The sequence below is a fragment of the Notamacropus eugenii genome, chromosome 7 (assembly GCF_028372415.1).
Source record: "Notamacropus eugenii isolate mMacEug1 chromosome 7, mMacEug1.pri_v2, whole genome shotgun sequence".
NCBI lineage: Eukaryota > Metazoa > Chordata > Mammalia > Diprotodontia > Macropodidae > Notamacropus > Notamacropus eugenii.
Window position 1 is genome coordinate 4,011,029 of NC_092878.1, and position 21,621 is coordinate 4,032,649.

Sequence of the window (21,621 nt, forward strand, 5' to 3'; positions counted from 1 at the left end):
ATTTCCTGAAATTGTGGATTCTTAAAAAATATTCTAAGGGATGCTAGAGGGCTTTGTGACACACAAGAGATTAAGAACTATGATCTAAAATAACCGTCTCACTTAATAGACCTCAGTTACTTGACTGGGGTCACACAGATAAGCTTTAGGGTCAGGATTTGAATCTAGGTCCTGTGTCTTCAAATCCGGTGCCCTTTCCAGCGCAGTGAGTTACATCACAGGCACAGCTTTAAGGATTTAGAATTCATGCAAATATTTGTTCAGAGGTAAGCACAGCAGCAGGCTGATTTCTCTTTGCTTTTTCTTGAAAGAATTTTAAAGCAAATTCATTTTTGCTTTCATATTTCTAACAAAATGTTAGAAATGTTTTTTGTCTTACGTTTGGATTATTTGCTGAAAACATCCCTAGGGTTAAAAACAATGAAATTCGTACAGAAGTGGTTCCATACCCTAAAGGTTGCCATGATGTAGTATGTAAAAAATGGATCGAGGAAATGTCTTTCTTTTTCAGGTTTTGGAGCTCGAAGGTGAAAAAGGAGAATGGGGATTTAAAGCACTGAAACAGATGATTAAAATCAACTTCAAGTTGGTAAGAATTATTAGGAGACATACAAATAATTTTATTGTACAGTAGCATTGGATTGTAACTTGTTACAGGTTAGCATTACAAGGCAACATTACAAGTCAGTGATGCTTTAAGTTTACAGAGCTTTCCTAAAAACAGCCTTGTAGATTGAGAGTTCAGTCATCATTCTCAATTTAAGGTGAATCAGCTGAGAATGAAAAGCTTATTTGCCCATAGTCATGTGGCTCTTAAGTATCAAAGCCAGAATCCAGACCTGATCATTTGTTGTCAAGTCCAGCGCTCTTTCTGTGCAATGGACACTTTGAAGTTCTGTATAAAAAAGAAGTTTCCATACTAATGCTGCTTTACTGCTTAGCAGTATGATTACAGTACTTCCTGTTCAGTGAAATCCTGCAGGACACACACATTCACAAATTTCTGTCAGTTAAAGGATCATAACAGATTCTTTGGATGAATGAATCCAAGAGATCATCCAGTCCAGAGATGACCTTATTTTACTGGGTGGGGGAGAAGAACACACACATTAAGACGTGTGCACACACATGTATAAACAAAATATATATATGCTATATATGTAACATGTGTTATACCTAAATACATAATACACACATACATATAATACACACTTTATATACACACACTCTGTATATCTGTAGATATACCAAAGAAGAGAAATGAATGAGTTCTATAAGTTTCCTACCTAACCTCATGTCATAATCTAGATAATAAGAATTTTTTTATCCATTTGGTTTTTTCGTCTGTATTCGGTCTTTTGTTTGGGTTTGTGCCCTGTTTAGGCACTTGATACAACTAGTATGATATACATAAGCAGAAGATCTCACCATCTATAGCAGAAGGTTCTTAACTTGGAATCTGGTCTGTATGCTTCTTTTTAAGAAATATTTTGATAATTAAATTTCAGTGTAACTAGTTTCCTCTGTAATCCATTCATTTGAAAACATTTTGAGAAGAGGTCCATATGCCCAACTTCCAAAGGGGATACAATCACACAAAAAGGTCAAGATTGCCCTGTTCTCCAGGGAATCCTCCTTCATTGCAGATTGTGCTTTAAAATGAAAATCACTCTTAGCTGGCTTTTGTCTTCCTGTTTTATACCTGACCCGGTTTTAATCATCATAGTCCTATAAAGATCTGCTGTATCTTTCTTGATGTGTACGTAGGGAATACCTTTTTGAATGAGGTTAGGGAAGTTCATATCATTAGTTAGTCTCTTACTAATGATTAAGAGTGACATTTGCAGAAATTTGATGTTGATTTGGTTTGACTGACTATAAAGATATTTATCCGTCAAAGATCTTTAAAATGAGTAATCTCGAAATGAACTTGACATTTTGGAATGACATAAAGCATAACAGCTGTTTATATACCTGCCCTTAGATGAGGTGTAGAGCCCAAGAAAAATAAAGAGTCCTAGAAGTACAAAGGAAAAGCACTTTGTAAGTTGTCCACAGTGTATACTTTGAGAGGTTCATGGGAGAGTTCCCCTTTGCTGAAAACATCTCCCCACCAAAGAACTCATTGAAAATCTGAAGATTAATTTCTTTAGGTATTGAAGTCATCTAATTCTTACAGAATCATGTAGTGACTAGACCTATGATTTTATTGGTACAGGGAACCCCAGGTAAGGAAACTCTCTTCACCAATGCAGGTTTCCATCATCTCTGCAATTCATAGTCCTAAAGAGTTGTTCAGAGCATTGAGAAGCTATGACTTAGCCAAAGTCGCACAACCACCATGTGTTAGAGGCAGGACTTGAGCCCAGGTCTTCTGAGGCCATCTCTCTCTCTGTTGTGCCATGCTACTTTGCAGAGCCATAAAATACAGTGCAGATACTTCTGGGTGGTCTACTAAGTGAAGATTATTCAGCTGTTATTAAATAAGCATCAAGTAGGATTAAAACTTCTTAGGGCATTGAAACTCGTGTATGAGGTTCAGGGACCTTTCAGTTTCTCTTGCTTTGTGGTTTTTCTGAGGATGGTAAGTTTATAGGTAAAACTGTTATCCATGCGTAGAGGAAAATCCATAGCTTTTAATGAAGAACTTCTTCCCCATGTGCAGTGTCTGGTGTTGAAATCTCCCTGATAATTACGATGCTTTAAGACACTGGCTTTCTTCAGAGTATTGTGAGAGACATTAATTTAGAGCTTTTGTTCCAAACTTTGAAGGCCTGGTTCTTTTCGTTACATGTGCCTGTTGTCGTAATAGAAATGTAAAAGTTTTAAAGAACAGGATCTCAGGTTTGTGACGCTGTCATGTCCAGCTTTTCTCGCCACCATTTTTATCTTAGAATCTAGTTATACTAATTTGGGCACAACTGAGTGGCCAAAATATGTTGTTTCAAACTCACTTTTGTAATATACCTGATTGTGCATTTCTCTGAAATATTTATGATTTTTAATTGTGTAGTTACTTGAACTCTGTGTTTCAATCAGTAAAATGCATCGACTAAGATTATCCAGAGTATTTTCAAATGAGATCTCCTGTCTTTTTCTTCCCAGACAAACTATCCGGAAATGATGAACAGATATAAGCAACTCTTGACCTACATTCGGAGTGCAGTCACAAGGAATTATTCTGAAAAATCTATTAACTCTATCCTTGATTATATCTCTACTTCCAAGCAGGTTAGATCCATTTTTTTCCATCTCAGTACTCACTTAGTGTCCATTGTTTCCAGCGAACTTTGTATATTTTTCTAAAAATCTAAACCTAGAGACATCACTGAGCAATTATATTAGTTCATTAAATTCGGCAAACGTGCCTTAAGCATTACTGCGTGCTGGGCATTGTACTAGGCTCTTTGGGGGTACAAAGATCAAATGAGACACAGCCTCCTTCTTACGGAGTTTATAGTGTAGTAGAGGGATATCTGTCAGCAGATTAATGGCCTACTTTGTGCTAGGAACTTGTGATACAAAAACAAAAATTGAGCTTTGTTTACCCTCAAGGAGCTTGCATTTTATTGAGTGAGACAATAATGATGTACAAAACATGTAATTATATACAGAATAAGTACAAGGTTTGGCAAAAAGTGAGTAAATACACAGATATAACACACAGCAGTGTGTGTGTGTGTGCGTGTTCTTCCTTTGTGCCGAAGAAGACCACGCCATCAGAGACATGATGACATGACTTGCACTTGACTTTGTTTTGAGTGAGGGAGCGCTGTGCAGGTCACCAGCCTCACTTCTCCTCCAGAGCCATCTGAATCCAGTGACCCGATATTCATCAGGATGACTGGAGATGACCCAGGAAGAGGCAATTGGGGTTAAGTGACTTGCCCAAGATCACACAGCTAGTGAGTGTCAAGAGTGTGAGGTGAGATTTGAACTCAGGTCCTCCTGACTCCCGCACTGGTGCTCTTATCTACTGCACTACCTCAGAGGGTGAAAGCAGAGTACTTTGTGAAGGCCAGTAGGGGAATGCTATCCTTTAGGCTGAAATCACCTTGGAGGAGGTAGCATTGTAGTTGAGTTTTTAAAGGCCTTTCTCTTTTAGAGAACAGTTAACTTTAAAAAAGACAGGGAAAAGAGAAAGCACAGGTAGTATACAGAGGTAAGAAGAGTGTGGTATGTATGGAGAGCGTTTTTTCTAGTTTTTCAATGGATTTGGTTGTGTTTGATTCTCCATGACCTAACTAACATCTGGAGGGAAATCAGGCAAGTTCTTGAGTAGGAAGTTAACATCTGAGCCATACTTTAAAGGAAGACAGGGTTCCCAGCGATAGAGGTGAAAAGGGAAGTTCACTTCAGTCTTAGGGATCAGTGCATATACAATGCACCATGTGGGAGGTAGAATGGTAGGTGTGGAGAACAGATACTAGGACATTCTAAATTGAAAAGGACATACATAGAATGAGTAATATAAAACTCAACAGTAGGTTGGGGGCAGATTTTGGTTGAAGGGGTTTTATAATTTAGCTTACAGGCAATAGAGAGTCACCACTGATTTTTGAGAAAGGGGAGGTACTCTGTCAGATTTGTATTTTGGGAGTATCTAGGTGACAGTTTTATGAAGGACAGATTAGAGAAGAAAAAGGAAGCCAGGAGACCAGTCGGAATACCGTTTCCATAGTTTAGGCAAGAGTTGACTCCAACCTCAACTAAGAAGTGGCTCCACGAATGCAAGTAGTGTATACAAAACATCTGACATAAAAATAATTCTGTCAGGAAAGAAAAGGAGGAATTGCTTCAGTAGGACAATGTTGTTGCATAGGAAATTCACCAGGCACACAGCACAGAAGATGGAAGCAAGGTTGAGAAAGAAAAGATAAATACAGATCATGGAATGGCCCTGTGAGGGCCATATCAGTAATCTGGTCATGACTAAGAAGGGAAACAAGGTGTGAGGGGGAAAACTGTTCGAGGGAAGAGGATCAAAGTTAGGGAACCATTATTTTGCTTGAATGATGTAATGGTAATAAATGAAATAGATGAAAGAAGTCTTTTCTCTATCCAAAATAATACTCTTTTTATTAGAAAAGACAAAACAAAAATGGATACCGTGGAGGCAAAATCCCAGATAAGTAGGTAGATAGTAAAAGAGCACCTAACTACCGTTCATGAGCCCCCTCAGAGAACAGAGGTGTTTGTAAAGATAAGCCCTGTCAGCTTGATTTCAATCCCTGCTCTACTCTGGAATGTTGAGATAGTTTAACATGTTAAAAATGAAGTAAGCATCACCGTGAAGTGGCAGAACTTTATCAAGAGCAGGTCGTAACAAACTAACCTCATTTCCTTTCTGGCTGTTATGTCAGATGTTGTCATGGTGTGATGCAGGCTAGACTAATAAAATGGTGTGGATGTCGAACTGGTAAAATGACTGGATTTAAAAAGCAGTCATTCGTGGGTTGATATCAGCTTGGAGAGAAATCTGAAAGAGAATTTCCTAGCAATTTGCCCTTGGTCCTGTGCTGTCTAACATTTCCAATGATATAATAGATATAGAGAGTTTGTAAAATTTCCAGGTGACACAACCAAAAGGGATGGCTGACACTGAATTTCAGAATAAGGCTCTTTTTAGAGATCTCCTGATAGGCTAGAACAACTGATAGTAAAGATTAATGTAAAACCATGGAGTGGGGAGGAACCATGGAGGTCATCATTTTACAGAACTGAGGTCCAAAAAGGTTGCTTGAACTTGACTTCAGAAAATCGGTTTTGCTGTGTGATTGAGAGGTAGTTCGTTTGAGAGAGGTCTGAGGAATTCGGTGTGCTGCACATTCATAATGAACGAACAGTGCTACCTAACTGCTACCTAACTGCCAGAAAAGCTAATGCAGCAGCAATACCCGGAATGAGGGGAGTGATGGTCACGTTCTACTCTTTTCTAATCAGACAGCATCTGGAGTATCATTGTTCAGTTTTGGATGCTATTTTAAAATTGAAGTGAGCTTAGACAATGCTGATCAAGATGGTGAGTAGACTTGAGACCCTGCCATATATGAACATGAATTGAGGGCACTGGGAATATGATAATGTTAAGCTTAGAAAAGCAAAGCAAGAGACTAGGGGAGTCTTGATATCACTGTTCAAGTATTTGAAGAGCAGTTGTGTTAAAGAGGGCTTAGAATCATTTCTGCTTGGCGCCAGAGGTCAGAACTAGGACCAAGGGATAGATTTGCAGGTGGGCAGATGAAGAGTTAACATAAAGAGGCACTTGCTGACAAGTGAAATGTTTGAAAAGTAGAATGGATTGGCTTTGGGGGTGGGGTTCCTCCTTTTTAGAGATTTTTAAGGAGAGTTTTGGATCACCTTGTTGGGAATGCTGAGGGGATTCTTGTTGAGGTTTGGTAGGCCCCTGAAGTACCTTCCATATCTGACACGCTGTCATAGTTTGGATCGGATGTTTAGTTCTTGTTACAATTTCAGGTAGGGTGAAGCTTTTTTTTTTTTTTTTTTTTTTGTCTAAGCAAAATAGCCTTAAATTTTAATCACTTTACTCTGTTGTTTATTTTGTGTTGCAATAAATCTATTTATATACTCATTTTGGGGTAGAAAAAGTAATTGAAAGGTGAGAAAAATGTGTGTTCAGTCACTGTGTATTGTTACATTTTGGGCTGTGGTGCTGTGGTTGGTAGAAGGCACATCCTTACACACATGTACATTCTAGTAGCATTTCAAGCCTTGCTGCCTTCTGCCACCACTCAAATCCACCCAGACACGAGATGCAGGAGCGCATGCATTAGCCATAGAGCTTTCTTCTGACATGAAAACAGCTGGTCCCTTTTGGGGATAAAGAGTGGGGAATCAGTCAGATTGGTGATTTAAGAGACTGTCCCTGCCCGCTCTCCAGTGCTCCTCCTCCTCCATCGATAGAGATCTCTCTGTAACTGCCATATTATCTCTTTCATTCCCTCTGTCACTCAAGTATTTTTGTATATGACAGCTATCTCATTTTTCTTAACCTTTTCCCTGGCAAGTAAAATATATGTGATTGGGATAGAAGATGAATGTTATTAATAGAATAAAACCTATAGTACTTAGTTCTTAGTACTGCGATTTAGCTCACAGCTACATTATAAACGAAATATACTTTTTATGAATTGCCCTAGAGACCTAAATGTTTTTCATGACTAATAAATAGTTCTCAAATCATTGGCAGCACAGTGTAATGAAATGAGGTCATGAAACATAATTCTGTCCTAAGTGGGAGGCTACCTGCATATCGGTTTCATTCGTTTTTGCTCCGTGTGAGCAGACTTTCAATAGGATACAAGATGCTGTATCTCTTGTGTATTACAGTTCAGTCATGCACTTTCAGCTTGTTCAGATTGACTTTATTAACAGGTGTAAATTTGCTGTTCACAATTATAGAATTCTGATTTTTTATGTCAGATGGATTTGCTGCAGGAATTCTACGAAACGACTCTGGAAGCTCTGAAAGACGCCAAGAACGATAGGCTGTGGTTTAAGACAAACACAAAGGTAACATTTAAAGTTCGTATATGCTGCAAATGCACACCTCTCATTTCAAAGTTTGCCAATTAAATGGTTTTAAAGGCTTTGCTTTCTTACAGCTTGGAAAATTATATCTAGAACGAGAAGAATATGGAAAGCTTCAAAAAATTTTACGCCAGTTGCATCAGTCATGCCAGGTAGCATCCGTAATTTTCTCTTTGCATATATACAAATATACATTTATAAACATTTTAATAAGTACAAGGAATAACAGCATTTCCCAGAAAAAAACAATAACGTACAGGTTAAAAATCTTTTATGTTGCTAAGTTTCCTAAAAGAAGTAGAAATTTTAAAAATAAGTGTTGCCACCTTGGAAACAAAGGGAGGATGAAATCTGTGCCGTAGTTTCTTATAGGTGACCAAAAACAGTGTGTTTAGAAGTGGAGTTATAAATTGTTAGTTTTAATTGTCTGCATAATATTAATGCTTATTTAGTCTCGTATAAATATAACCTCAAATGAAACTACTTAGAGATGAGTATTTGGAATTCAGTTCTGTAAAATTGCATAAGGCAGAAATCGTACACATCCCTATTATGACCTAGTATTCCTTTCTTAATCCACATTAACCATAGATCTAAATTTAAGAAGCTTCTAATTAAAAGGAGAATTTATCTCTTTACTTTGTAATATGACAATAAGTTAGTGCAAAGTTAAGATAGCCAAACCTCATACAGTGAAGAGAGAAATTGTGAGGACTGATGATAAAACATGCCAGATACAGACAATGTACAGATTTTATTTTACTTGACTATACCAATTTATTACAGAGGGTTCTTTTTCAGAACAAGGGAAGGAGAGTCAGAGGCAAATAATAATGTCATTAAAAAGAATCATTAAAATATATTTTTTAAAAAACAGAAATTATTTGTAAATTAAAAGCATAAATTGTGCACAGCCTGGATTTTTTTTTCTTTTAGTATGTTAAGCCAGAATGCAAGTTCAGTTTGAGAGTAGAATCTCTTTCAGAACTCGAAAGTTTTTCTTCATCTGTCCTTCTTAGTCTTCAAGTGTTTGTTAGGTGAGAGTTCTTCTTAAAGATATCTCATTTACACACTTCAGAAGCTCTTCTAGGGACTTCTAGTATTCTCCTATGTTAGTAATATCTGCATTACCTTGTATGAAGAGAAGAGGAAAAACTTATTAGGAGGAAACAAAGATAGGTGGCTCTCCTCTCCTAAAAGTAACGGCAGTTAGACCACATGGGAAGCCCACTGTCTACCATTTTTTCACTATTTTTCATAGTGACACAAAGATTATTTTGTTTACTTGTAGGCTATTCAGTGTTTTTCATGGTAAATTTTAGTCCGGTCGTCATCAGAGTGAAAGAGGAGAGAAAGCGCCATAGACTTGGAGAGCTCTTCCAAGCAGATGGGAGCACGTCGATCTGCTTACAGGAAGTGTCTTATTGAATACTTAGAGAGAATGAGAGCTGCAGAATAAAGTCTTGTAAAAGCCCCCCTGGTGAATTCAAGACATGGAAACAAGCACAAGTCTCTTGTGCATTGTAAACACCACTCTGGTGTTTGGTGTCGTTTCATGGTTATGTTGTGGAAGCAGTTGGGTCGTAACCAGGACGTGCCCCTATCTGTTAGACTGTCAGGGTGGCTCAGGTGACAGCTTTAGGCCAGGTCTTCTAAAACAGTCTTTAGACAGAGGCTAAAGGTCTTAATATCAAATGTATCAAAGCATTCCCTGGAAAGAAGTTATTAACCCTGCTAATAACAAACATTGATTTTTGAATATCTAATTCGATCAAATGGTTCTTTCTATTGATGGACTTCATGTACGTTATTTTAAAAAATACACCTTCAAGATACAAATGCACAGCCTAAATATTCTTTCCCTACATATCGTTCTTGATTTTGGCCAGGGAAAGTCTTTGCACTTATTGTAGAGGAGTTCCTTCTTGGCAGTTGACTAGAAACTAACAGTTAGTTGCACATGACCAGTGGCAGTAAAAAGGATGCAGTGATATGTTTTCTGAATCGTCACCTTCGAAACCGGAATTTGTTGCGTATTTCTTGGAAACGCAGTGTTATAAATGGAAGGTTATGTTCCATGCCTAGTTTACAAATTCATATTTAATCCATAGATAGTAGTGTACTGTATTTTGGCTGAATTACGGGCTAAAAGAGGCTTTTGTGGTCTAGACTGGGAAGCTAAAATCACCTAAGAGAGGTTCAGAAGGGAAATAAGTCCTGAGCTTGAAGTGACAGTTCAGAATAAACATTTTTGATACATAACTATTTTAAAGTTGGAAACTATACGTGTATGGTTTTTTAAATTAAGTTTGTTACACTAAAAATATTCTCTTTCCTAGACGGATGATGGAGAAGATGACCTTAAAAAGGGTACACAGTTATTGGAAATTTATGCATTAGAAATTCAAATGTATACAGCACAGAAAAATAACAAAAAACTTAAAGCATTGTATGAACAGTCACTGCACATCAAATCAGCCATCCCCCATCCACTAATCATGGGTGTCATTAGAGGTAAGTAGGAGGAAACAGTCCAACTACTAAAACATTTAACGTGACATGTAGGCAGCTAGCTTGCTGGTAGGTAGAGCCCTGGGCCTAGAGTTAGGAGAGGCCTGAGTTCAAAGCCAGCCTCAGACACTTCCTAGCTGTCTGAACCCGGGCAAGTAATTTAACCTCTTTTGCCTCAGTTTCCTTATTTGTAAAATGAGGACAATAATAGCACTTGTCTCCCAGGGTTCTTGTGGTTATCAAATGAAATAACTTGTAACAGTGGTAAAGCACTCAAAACAGTGCCTTGAACATAGTAAGTACTATAAGATGTCATTATTATTTATAACTGTAAGTTATTTTACAGACAATAAATATATTCTTTCAGTATCTTATATAAAGAGAGAAGGAAATTGCAAACCATTCCATTATCTTTACCAAGAACACCCCAAATGGGGTCACAAAGAGTCAGACATGACTGAAACAACCAAACAAAAACATACTGTATGTGCATTGTAATTTCATGGTCAGTAAGCTGGTTGGTTTCAAAATTAATTTAAAATTACATTTTTTTATCCTATAAAGTTTGCACCAATTCACTTTTCCCTCAAACTGAATATATGAGAAATTGAAAATTCAGAAAAACTCCTTTCTATTTAAGCTGTAGGTGAGTGGGAAAAGATGGCAAGTTGATGGTTTCCTCTTGTCAGTTGCCTAAGGAAGAGATTGTCTTGTTTTTTAATAAAAATTACCACAGTGAAAATGCTATTCAACATACTGAATTAAATGACCTACACCTTGCCACTGAAATTTATTCCATGTGAATGTGACACAGCATTCACTCCTGTGAGTATATACTCAGCACGTTGTTTTTTTCTGTCCTTCACAGAATGTGGTGGTAAAATGCACTTAAGAGAAGGTGAATTTGAGAAGGCTCACACTGATTTTTTTGAAGCATTCAAGAATTATGATGAATCAGGGAGTCCCAGACGAACCACTTGCTTAAAGTATTTGGTCTTAGCAAACATGCTAATGAAATCGGGAATAAATCCATTTGACTCTCAGGAGGTATATTTATACTATATTATCTATTGTCCTTTGCCATGTTCTTACTTCTACGTGTCTCTTAGGAAAATAAATTACTATCACTTTCTTGATATCTATATGTATATAGTTAATATGTATTTTTATTATTTTTAGGCAAAGCCGTATAAAAATGATCCAGAGATTCTAGCGATGACGAATTTAGTAAGGTAAGATTTTGCCTGTGAATTGAAGAAATTTACTTAAAGCAGCAAGTTAAGAATTTAAATAGAGCACTTTTAAAAATAGGACCTTAATGCTAAAATTTTTATCTTTTATGATAATCACAGTTTTACAATTTAGTTGTTCAATCTTCAATGTACCAAAATAGCAGTATTAAAATAATTGAGCCTCTTTTCCCCTATAGAAATCAATAATCATTATAAAGTTCTATCTGCACTCACTAGGTCTTAATTATGATGTTCTCTGAAATCAGTATCTGCTTTGTTAGCCTTAACGTACATATTACTTGTTGTTGAATGATGAAGTCCCCTATGTTTTTAAAGTTTCTATTGTAAAATCCATTGTCACATTCCTTTCTTCGCCACAGATGTTAACTTATTCTCAAATCTGACTATGAATTGGTTCAAAGTGACCAATTTAAATGAAAAAATTAGATGTCATGAACACTGTCCGTTTTTACTTATAATACATCCCCCCAGTACATTTTATGGTGAAGAAATTTCTTTTCCACTTTATTCCTTCCTTCTCTTGTCTTTGACACAGTGACCTAAGCTGCCCATCCGCAAAATGAAAGCGTTAATGGAAAGTAAGTTATCCTTAAGCAAGGTTGATAAAGTTTTGAATCAAAAGCCCATCTAGCTGTCCCTGAGAGGAGAGTCAGCACACCTCCTCCTCTTTGAACTCAGTTTTCCTCCCACTTTTCCTAGACTGAGTTCATCAAACTGAACTTAATTAGACATTGAGCAGAGTTGCCCTTAGAGGCATTTGCTTGTGACTCCAGCATACTGGTAACCCTGTGACAGGATGAACAGTTATGAATAGTTAGCCAGGAGCTCTAGGAGCTGCTCAATCTTTTTTCCAAAGGTATTTATTAAAGCTTTGCATTGAAAACTTGAGGTTCTTATTATCTCTTTGTGCACTCATTTCTCTTTCACTGTCATAAACGTAGGTATGCGTGCACTGACATGTTCACTGTTGTAAGTTCCATGCCTTTTAGCTTTTTCTTTTTTTTCCAGCATGGTGACTAGTAGGAAAGAGAACTCTTAGGAGATTTAGATTTCTTATTTGATGGTTATTTAAATTTAGTTGTCTTTATTTGTAATTCAGCGAGGTTAAGAAGCTCAGAAATTACTGGAAGTTGCTAACTTGACTATAGCAATTCCAAACAAAATAACTTGGGAAAAGACAAGACCAAAAGAGAAAGAAAAAGGAAACTTCACCTGCATGAAAGTGACAAAGACTCATTAGGCAAAAGGCTGACAGAATTCCTCCCTTACTTTCGTTTTCTGATTTCTTCCCTCCCTCTCTCCTACCCACAGTCTCCTGAGCTTAGGTGTAGATGCCATGAAGATAGGGATAGTGCTTTGGTAAGAGGAATGAATGTTGCCTGTGGAAGCCAGTCAGTAGAGCTACAAGGTTTTAAGTAACTGCATTAGAGATAAAGAGGAAGGGACCCTTTGGTTTCCTGAGGTCTGGTATCCTAGGTTGTCCATCACAGTTTACCAGTCAGGAATGGAAACAGGCAAAAGGGAAATGTCATGTGGAAAAATAAGGATTATAGAATTGCTTTGAGACCTTCCTATTATAAATCAATCAGTAATGGAAGAACCTGAGACAGTATAAAAAATCAAGAGGTAGTAGATGATTTAGTGCATCTATGATCTCATAGATGTGAGGATTCCTTCTACCATGCAGATCACAGCTTCTCCATCTTTTATGATTTTTTTTTCAAATCCCTCCACAGAGGCCTTCATAGAGAATATGCGCAACTTTCAGAGAGACTTTTTTAGTTTTTTTAATTTCTTCTGATTACCAGTGTATTAGTCAGACTAGCCATCCAGTTATTCCTTACTCTTTACTAAATAATCCGTCTTTATGGGGTTTGAAAAAGAAAATACATGTGATTTCCTACAGCAGCTCAGGATCCTTAAAAGCGCTGGGAATTTTCCCCATATAAGAATCTGTGCATTTGCTCCTCTTTGTCCCGTTCATTCTGTGCCAGGCTTGCCATCCTTTTGCAGTGTCTATTCAAGAGACACATGTGTGTCCCACACATGCATATACATGCATGCGCACACGTATGTATGCACATACATCTTATTGCAGTTGTTCTGTTTTATCAGTCATGTCCAACTCTTTATAATCCCATTTGGAGTTTTCTTGGCAAAGAGCCGTTTCCTTCTCCAGCTCATTATGCAGATAAGGAAACTGAGGCAAACAGAGTTAAGTGACTTGCCTGAGGCCACACTGCTGGTAAGTATCTCAGGCCAGATTTGAACTTAAGGAAATGAGTTCCTCAAACTCCAGGCCCAGCCCTGAACCACTAGCTACCTGCATGCATACATACCTACCAGTGAACTGGTTCATTGAGGTGGCTATGATCTCAACAACAGATACTCTTCATCCACTTGTTTTTTTACTGTTTGGGTGGCTGTGGATTTAATCTAGCATTCTTTTTAGAATTCCGGGACTTGTGGTGAGAACACCACCTGCACAAAGGAGTGTTCGAAGGATTCGGTCAGACATAGGGAATTTCTCCTCCATTTGGACTCTGCTTAATGTTGCTACACGCCGTCCAGTACAGAAATGAGCATTTTGTGTTTGGCTTAATGTCAATGATTAGCACATTATTGAAAAAAGTTGTCTTGGAAAGTCTTGTTTGATGTTAATTCATGCATGGGAGGCATCTTGAGAAGGGAGTCTGTAAGGCCACATAATCAGTAAGCATAGTGGGGTCTTATATTTGCTGTACTTTTCAGTAAATTGTATGATCGTACAGACATGATCTGCTTATTCCCTTCTCATATTTTCATCAAGGATCCTCTCATAAGTGAAAATCCTCATAAAGATTTTATAGAGGAAAAAGCAGGTAAATGGGTCAGTAGTTATTCATGTCCTCTTGAATGCTAATTTTCAGTAGTAACATAGTCCGTGACATTTTTCTAATCGTTTGTTATTGTCCCCTCTTTCAGATATTTTATGAATCAGCCCCTTGACCTTTTCCAAATTATCATCTCCAGCACTGATTTCCTCTCAGTATACTTGGTCTGATCTGGCTGTTTCCTTGGTGCCATTTCCAATTTATCACAAAGCATTCAAAGAATAGTATTAAGATGATGGAGTTTTGTATCCAGGGTTACTGAAATTTCCCACATACGCTGTTCTCTCCCTTCTAATGCAGTGCAAGTGCTGGCTCTTTTCTTGAAGTACCCTTGATATTTAAACTTCTGACTAGTCTATAAGCCTTTGTTTTTCTTTTTTCTTAATATTTAATCATATTTTACAACTTTTTTTGTACAATTCACCCCTGGTTCCCACCTGCATATTAAAATCATTCAAGAAATATTTTTTTAAGCACTTACCCTATGCTAGATGCTGGGGATCTAGACACGCAAAAAAAATGAAACAGCCCCTTCTCTCAAGGAGCTTACATTCTAATGGGGAAGACACAGAATACTTGTATAAATAATGAGAGTAAATACAAATTGTACAAAGTTATTAAAGACAGGGCCATTTAGACAGGAGGAGACTAGCACTTGGGAGAATCAGAAAAGGCTTCATGTAGAGGGTGGTTCTTGAGTGGCATCTTTTAAGAAGTAGAAGCATTCGATGAGGTAGAGGAGGTTGGAGTGTATTCTAGGTGTGGAGGGTGACCAGCACAAAGGAGGTGAGGCAGGAGATGATGGGAGTTTTTGTTAAGAAGAGCTGATTTGGATGAATTATAGAGGACAGGATTGGAGTAATACACAAGCGGGGGCCATATTATGAAGGACTAAAGGCTAAACGTAGGAGTTTATGTATTATCCTGGAGACAATAAGGGGCCACTAGAGTTGATTGAGTTTTTAGGGAAGTAACATGGACAGACCTGCATTTAAGAAAAATCATTTTGGATGGCGTGAGGCATTCGAAGCAGGGAGACAATTAAGGGACCATTACACTAATCCCAGAGAGGAGACGAGGACCTAAACAGGTGGATTGACTGTGTGACTAGAGAGAAGGATTTGGCTACAAAAGATGTAATGGAGGGAGAAGTAAGAGTATTTGGCAGCTGATTGAATATGTGGCGAGTCACTCCATCCTCTGTTTGGGGGAACTGAATATCACACAGGTTAAGTTACTTGCTCATAATGACAGTGAGCCTTAAAGCTGAGATTTTAGCCTCTTTTTCTAGCTTCATTGTTCAGGGCTCTTTCTATGGCACCACACTGTCTATTGAGACTCCAAAGTGTGAAATGACTTTGCCCACAGTCACCTACTTATGAAGTGTCAGAGGGAAGTTCTCCGTCCATGACTCCTGACCTCCAAGCCTTACCTCTCCTTCCACCACATGGTGCTGTTTTCATTCACATTCACATTCATTGTGGAATTCAGTGATGTGCTCATGAACGGGCACATGAACACTTACAGTGTTCCCAGAACATAATTGATCAAAAGATACTAGCAAATAGTTCTCAAAAGAAAAACTGCCAAGTATTCACAAACACATGAAGAAGCGCCCCAGATTGCTGAGAGAGGGACATCAAAAGAAACCTGAGGCTTCACCTCACAGCCTACACGTTGGCAACAATGACGACAGTTGGGAAAAGTGTATTAAAAGAAGCATGTTGTTGGTGGAGCTGTGAAATGGAACGATCATTTTGGACAGCAGCTTGGAATTATGCAAATAAAGTGACCAAAATGTGCATTCCCTTTGAACCAGAGGCTCCATTCCTGAACTCTTACCCCTAAGAAAGCTATCGATAAGAAAAAAGTCCTCATAGACTCCAGAATATTTATATCAGCGGGTTTTTTTTGTGATAGTTAAGAATTGGAAACAAAGTACATGTCCATCACTTGGGGAATGGTACATGCATGTAATAGAATGCTGTTATGCTGTAAGAAGTATGTGTGAAGAACACAGAGAAGCATGAAAAGATCCATATGAACTGATGAGGAGTGAGTTAAACAGTCAAGAAAATCATATACACAGCGACTACAACAGTGTTACTGGTTTGTTTGGGGTTTTTTTAACCACTTATAGCTTGAGTACAAATCAATATCATGTAGCCCAAGCAAGTAAAAGCCAAGGGATCATAAACTGTCAGTGAGAGTCTGTGGGGCTGAAAGGGCAAATGTCTGCCTCCTAGTCCAGTGTTCTTTTGAGCTGCCACATGTGGGGGCTTATCCTGTCTATATTCAGTCCAAACTTCTTGAGAAAACTTCAGTGAGGGCCTTTTCTGTTCTAATTTAAAACTTATTTTGGCTAAATAAATGGAGTTAACGATAGACTTTGATCACATATTGAGATGTTTGGAGTGAAAGACTTTAGAGCTTTCCTTGTATTTGGTTCTAATGAACCTAGAGAGCTACCAAATTTTTTTAATAATGATGACTTGGAACATTCACTACAGAAGCCTCTGTGATTTTGCATCAGATTAAAAAAAATTCCTCATTAAAATATGTATTTGTTCTTACTGCCCCTTAATTACCCTGTCCCATAATAATAGTTTCAAATAATGCATTTTGGATAGTCAAGAGAGTAATGCTTCCTAATTTTATCTTCCTAGTCAGTTGGCAGCAGACTACAGGGAAGCACTTGAATCTGCTCTCCCTAAAATGAAGTTATATTGTGATCCAGCAGATGGAAGTACAGCAGAGGTCGTGCAGAATGGCTGATGAATATGACATATGTATAAAGCAGACAGTGGTGCCATATCCGGAAGGTTGGCTTCATCCTTCTCAGCACCTTTAGCAAGATTCACACAGTGCCTGACGGAACTGGTATCAACAGACGCTTCAGTAAACTGTGACCGTAAATAGGCCTTTGGCTCTCTGCAGTAAGGGACTCCATTACTGCTCTCTGCTTTGTACGTGTGTTCCATTTGGCAGCAATTTTTTGTGATTGCTACAATAATGTTCCATCTTTCAGATCTCAATGGAACTTCATGGTTAGGAGCAAGAAAGTTTTTTGTAGCTGTTAATGATTTCCTAAGAGATTAAAGACAAGACACCATCTGACTATCTTTCATAGAGGGTACATCCTTTTTTAAGGAGATTTAACTCACATATCCTGAATTATTTCAGTGATAATTCTTACCAGATAAAAGTATAATCGTAATTAGAAACATCACATTTAAGAATTGTGCTCAATAACAAGTCACAGTCAGCTATAAATTGTGGCTGAATAAATTGGAGACTTCAGAGGTCATTCTAATAGTTTGCAGCTAAGAAAAAGGAAAGAACATTTATTGTATTTTCTATAAGTAGAATCAAAGAGTTAAGGGAGAAAACCTCTTTTACTTAGAGAAGGTCTGGAAAGAAGAAAGGTGGGCAGAGAATGTGTTTATCCCATGGAACGTCCAGTCCTTATGCATCATATTGTCCTGTACCCTGATTTTAGAGATAATGAAACAGGCCCAGAGATACTAAGTCATTTCCCTGTTGTCAGGCAGCTTTTATCTGGAAAGTGAGGCTTTAAACTCAGCCCTCCAGTCTTCAGTTTCCTGTTGTTATTTTTTCTGTTATACTCTGATTATATGAGTTAGAGAATCCAGTAACCTCGGTGGTGTTCTCTTTGGATTCTCTGTTTTTGTGTCGTTTATCTCCATTTGACAGAGTCAGAGCTCAGCCTTCCCTCCCCTCCCCTTTTCTTTCAGTGCCTATCAGAATAATGACATCACCGAATTTGAGAAGATTCTGAAAACCAATCACAGTAACATCATGGACGATCCCTTCATAAGGGAGCACATCGAAGGTACGTTCCCCTGCTGCGGACGAGCTGGGCGTGGTGTGGCGTATTGGTTAGTGAACCCCGTGAACTAGAGCCTGGCGCTCCTTCTCCCTGAGGAGCTGTGAGACCTTGTTAGCTGCGTTAGCCGCTCATAGACTTACTCTATCTCGTAGTGTCGCTCTTTTTTCCGTTTTGATGATCGTGGCATTAAAGTTAATTTGTAGAACGCACCTTAAAAAGGAACTAAAGCAGTACGGACTGACCCAGGTGTGCTTGGGTAAATGCGCTGGAACTCAGAAGCCAGATGTGCCACGTTTCCGTTATGGCACCAGGGTCCCACATTTTGTTGGGCTTTTCACCTGTGTGGACACAGCTTCAGGCTCTTGTCCCTCCACAGGAGCAGTTTTCCATGTAGCAGGCTTCTCTTCAGGATGCCTGTATAAGGAAACCCATATTGGTTCCACAGTGGATAGCTTCCTGCTTTTCCCCTTCCCTTCTGACTACATTCAGAGAGCATTTATCAAGTACTTATTGTGCACTCAGAACTGTAGTAAGGACTGTGAGTCATACAAAAATAAGAGAAGATAATTCTCTCTTTCCTCAAGGAATTTGCAATGTTTTGATTTTTCAAAAAAATTATATGTATAAATGGACAATAGACAAGAGGAAGTATATGAAAATTTGAGGTAGGTAGGGGGGGAATTGGAAGGTGAACACAAGCAGTGTGTATAAGCAGGCATTCCTCAACAGATATAATTTTCCACATCTGAGAAATATGTTTCTGTTGGACCAGAATGTTTTTGCAAAAACTTTAACATATGCTTTTAGTTTTCAGACTAAAGAAATGTTTGGGTTTTTTTTTTTAGAAGATTGGTGAAAAAGTAGTTTATGTTCGTGAAACAAAAGTGTATGTTGCTTTTATATATAGTTACAATCTGCCCTTTTCCTGTTACAGTTAATATTGATTTAGGTTTTTATTTTTTTTAACTCTTGTCTTTTCTTCCAGAGCTTTTGCGAAACATCAGAACACAAGTGCTTATAAAATTAATTAAGCCTTACACAAGAATACATATTCCTTTTATTTCTAAGGTACTTGTCACTAATATAGGATCTATCTCTTATTAATAGTTTGAGCTGTTGAATGTAGCATACATATCTTCAGTTTGAAAAACTAATCTATATTCATTAGTCATCATAGTTATAACATCTTATTATGAGTTTATATCTACTTTAATTTTACTATGAAATGGTACTGAAATGTTTCCTTGGCATAAATTTACTAAGGTAGAAAAAATTTTAATATGCTAGAAAAATTGGGTTTTTTGACAAATGTATTACTTATGAAATATTAACTTCAAACGCAGTAAACTTGGGAATGAAAAAGTAAAATATTTACAGTTTTATGAAGCTAAATTTTTCTGTTAGACTGGTGTTTAAAAAGTATTTTAGAGGTCACAATGAAAAAACTTATGCAGGCATTTCTGTTAAATAGTAAATGAATTAAAAGTATATCATAATTTGCATGAAATCTAAAAACAGTGAAATTATTCAGTGGAAGCATAATGAGTCTTCTGTCTTAGGAATTAAACATAGATGTAGCTGATGTGGAGAGCTTGCTGGTACAATGCATATTGGATAAGTAAGTACTTTTTCATTTTTATACTTTTTAATTGCAAAATATAAAATATTCAATGATAAATATAGTTGTGAAATGATTTTTTTCCTTAAAGAATTGCTGTAAGGATATAATTTTCCTCTGATAAAAACTATGGGTTTTTTGTGTATGTGTGTGTGTGTGTGTGTGTGTGTGTGTGTGTGTGTGTGTGTGTGTGTGTGTGTGTGTGTGCATGTATATTTGTTTTATTAAAGCCAGATTAGATAGAGAGATATGGCTTATGACAGGTACATTTTTTTGACATTTGAACTCTGAAAAAATTGTAAATTGTTTCTTTGGAAAGATTTTTTTTTTAATCAATATGTGGGTCGTATGAGAATGTAGGTTTAGTCTTCTTCAGATTGTCAGGTGTAAGACACGTGCATCACTACAGGGAGATAAGATTACAGTATGCCCCCACTGCCACCAAACTAAGACATTATTTGTGCATGTTCCTTGACATTTAATTTTTACTAAGTTATATTTAAGCATGTTGATGATTGTGTCTCATACTACTTTTTTCTTACATTTGGATTAACTTGAGAAGATGTGCCTGCATTCTGCTTTCTAGCTAAATTTTTTGTAAGACACATAGGAACCCAACACCGTGGAATAGTGTCAGTTTCTACAGACAGCAGTTTTTTCTTTTGTGTTCTTGGATAATTGTTTTTTTTTTTTTCTGAAACAACGTTCCAGACATACGCATAGTGAGTGTTTTGCAGACACATTGTCTTTTATTTATTTCTAGTACTATTCATGGCCGAATTGATCAAGTCAACCAGCTCCTTGAACTGGATCATCAGAAGAGGGGTGGTGCCCGATATACTGCACTAGATAAATGGACCAACCAGCTAAATTCTCTCAACCAAGCTGTAGTCAGTAAACTGGCTTAACAGAGAACAAGATTTTACAAGACATACTTAAGGCAACAGTGCAGTGATGTAAACCTTAAAAGAACTGGGAATGGCAAAACTACTGTCGGTTGATGTGCCCTGAAAATTATTGGAGTTATGGCAGAAGTGCTTTTTTGATCAGCTGGTTTGTGTTTTGCTGCTGCATTTATCCCAAGAAAAACAGCTTTAATCTCCAGAAGAAAACCAAAATGCCATGGGATTTATGCTGTATTGACATCTTGCCCTAAACATACAACATCGTAGTAATTTGTCATGGGCAACTAATGACCAGAGAGAAGATTTTTGTCATGATTTTAAATACACTGACACGTTACTGTTGGTTAAATTTAAACATGTTTTACCTGCAGAAATTCTCTCACAGAAATAACCTGCAATAACTTGAAATGCATACCCTTTTGAACACTTCCTTTTCTCATGTATAAATTAAAATGTTTGCTGCATTTTGCAAAATGTCAATTCTCCAAAAATGTGTCCGTATATTTCTGTACCTGCAGTGTAGTAAAGGTCTAGACGAAACCCCGTCGTGATAGTGGCATACTGTCACTTAGGTTTCACGCAGCAAAATAAACAGTGCAGCTCAGAAATTGTACAGTTTGGTTCTTGATGTGTTTTTTATTATACTTGAGTTTTGTTTGGTTTGGTTTTGTGTTTTAGAGATTTCACATTATTTTATCTCCAGTTAATGGTAAGCTATTTGGGGATAAATGAATTGATTTCCTACTTTTGAGGTTTGGCTTTTTGGGTTTTTTTGTTTTTTACTTTTGAAGTAGTCTGTTAACAATATAAAGAGAAACAGACTAGTTATTTAATAGTCACAAGTTGGGTAGTAACCTACTTGGTAGAATAAAATTTGGAAAAGAAAATTACCAAAAATAATGGGCAGAACGTTTCTTATTGTCTCTTGAATTTCAAAAATTGCTAAAAGACTTTAAATTCTGTAGTAAATCCTATATGTGACAGCGGGGTAGACTACAAACTAAAACTATAATAAGTGATTTTTTAAAACAAAAATCACAACCATACCAGAAGTTTATAA

At 37.3% G+C, this 21,621-nt stretch overlaps 1 protein-coding gene across 2 annotated transcripts in view; it reads left to right on the forward strand.

The window, feature by feature from the left end:
* COPS2 (COP9 signalosome subunit 2) overlaps positions 1–21,174 on the forward strand; it is a 46,917-nt gene extending 25,743 nt beyond the window's left edge. Inside the window, exons 3-13 of one of the 2 annotated variants that reach the window (XM_072623492.1) lie at positions 512–589; positions 3,106–3,231; positions 7,423–7,533; positions 7,626–7,703; positions 9,891–10,065; positions 10,931–11,109; positions 11,242–11,294; positions 17,944–18,041; positions 19,024–19,106; positions 19,598–19,656; positions 20,420–21,174. In XM_072623492.1, coding sequence (XP_072479593.1) covers positions 512–589; positions 3,106–3,231; positions 7,423–7,533; positions 7,626–7,703; positions 9,891–10,065; positions 10,931–11,109; positions 11,242–11,294; positions 17,944–18,041; positions 19,024–19,106; positions 19,598–19,656; positions 20,420–20,564 — 1,185 coding nt within the window. In that variant the 3' untranslated portion in view covers positions 20,565–21,174. The remainder of the gene's footprint in view (positions 1–511; positions 590–3,105; positions 3,232–7,422; positions 7,534–7,625; positions 7,704–9,890; positions 10,066–10,930; positions 11,110–11,241; positions 11,295–17,943; positions 18,042–19,023; positions 19,107–19,597; positions 19,657–20,419) is intronic. The other variant, XM_072623493.1, reaches the window with a different exon arrangement.
* The last annotated feature ends 447 nt before the right edge of the window (positions 21,175–21,621 follow it).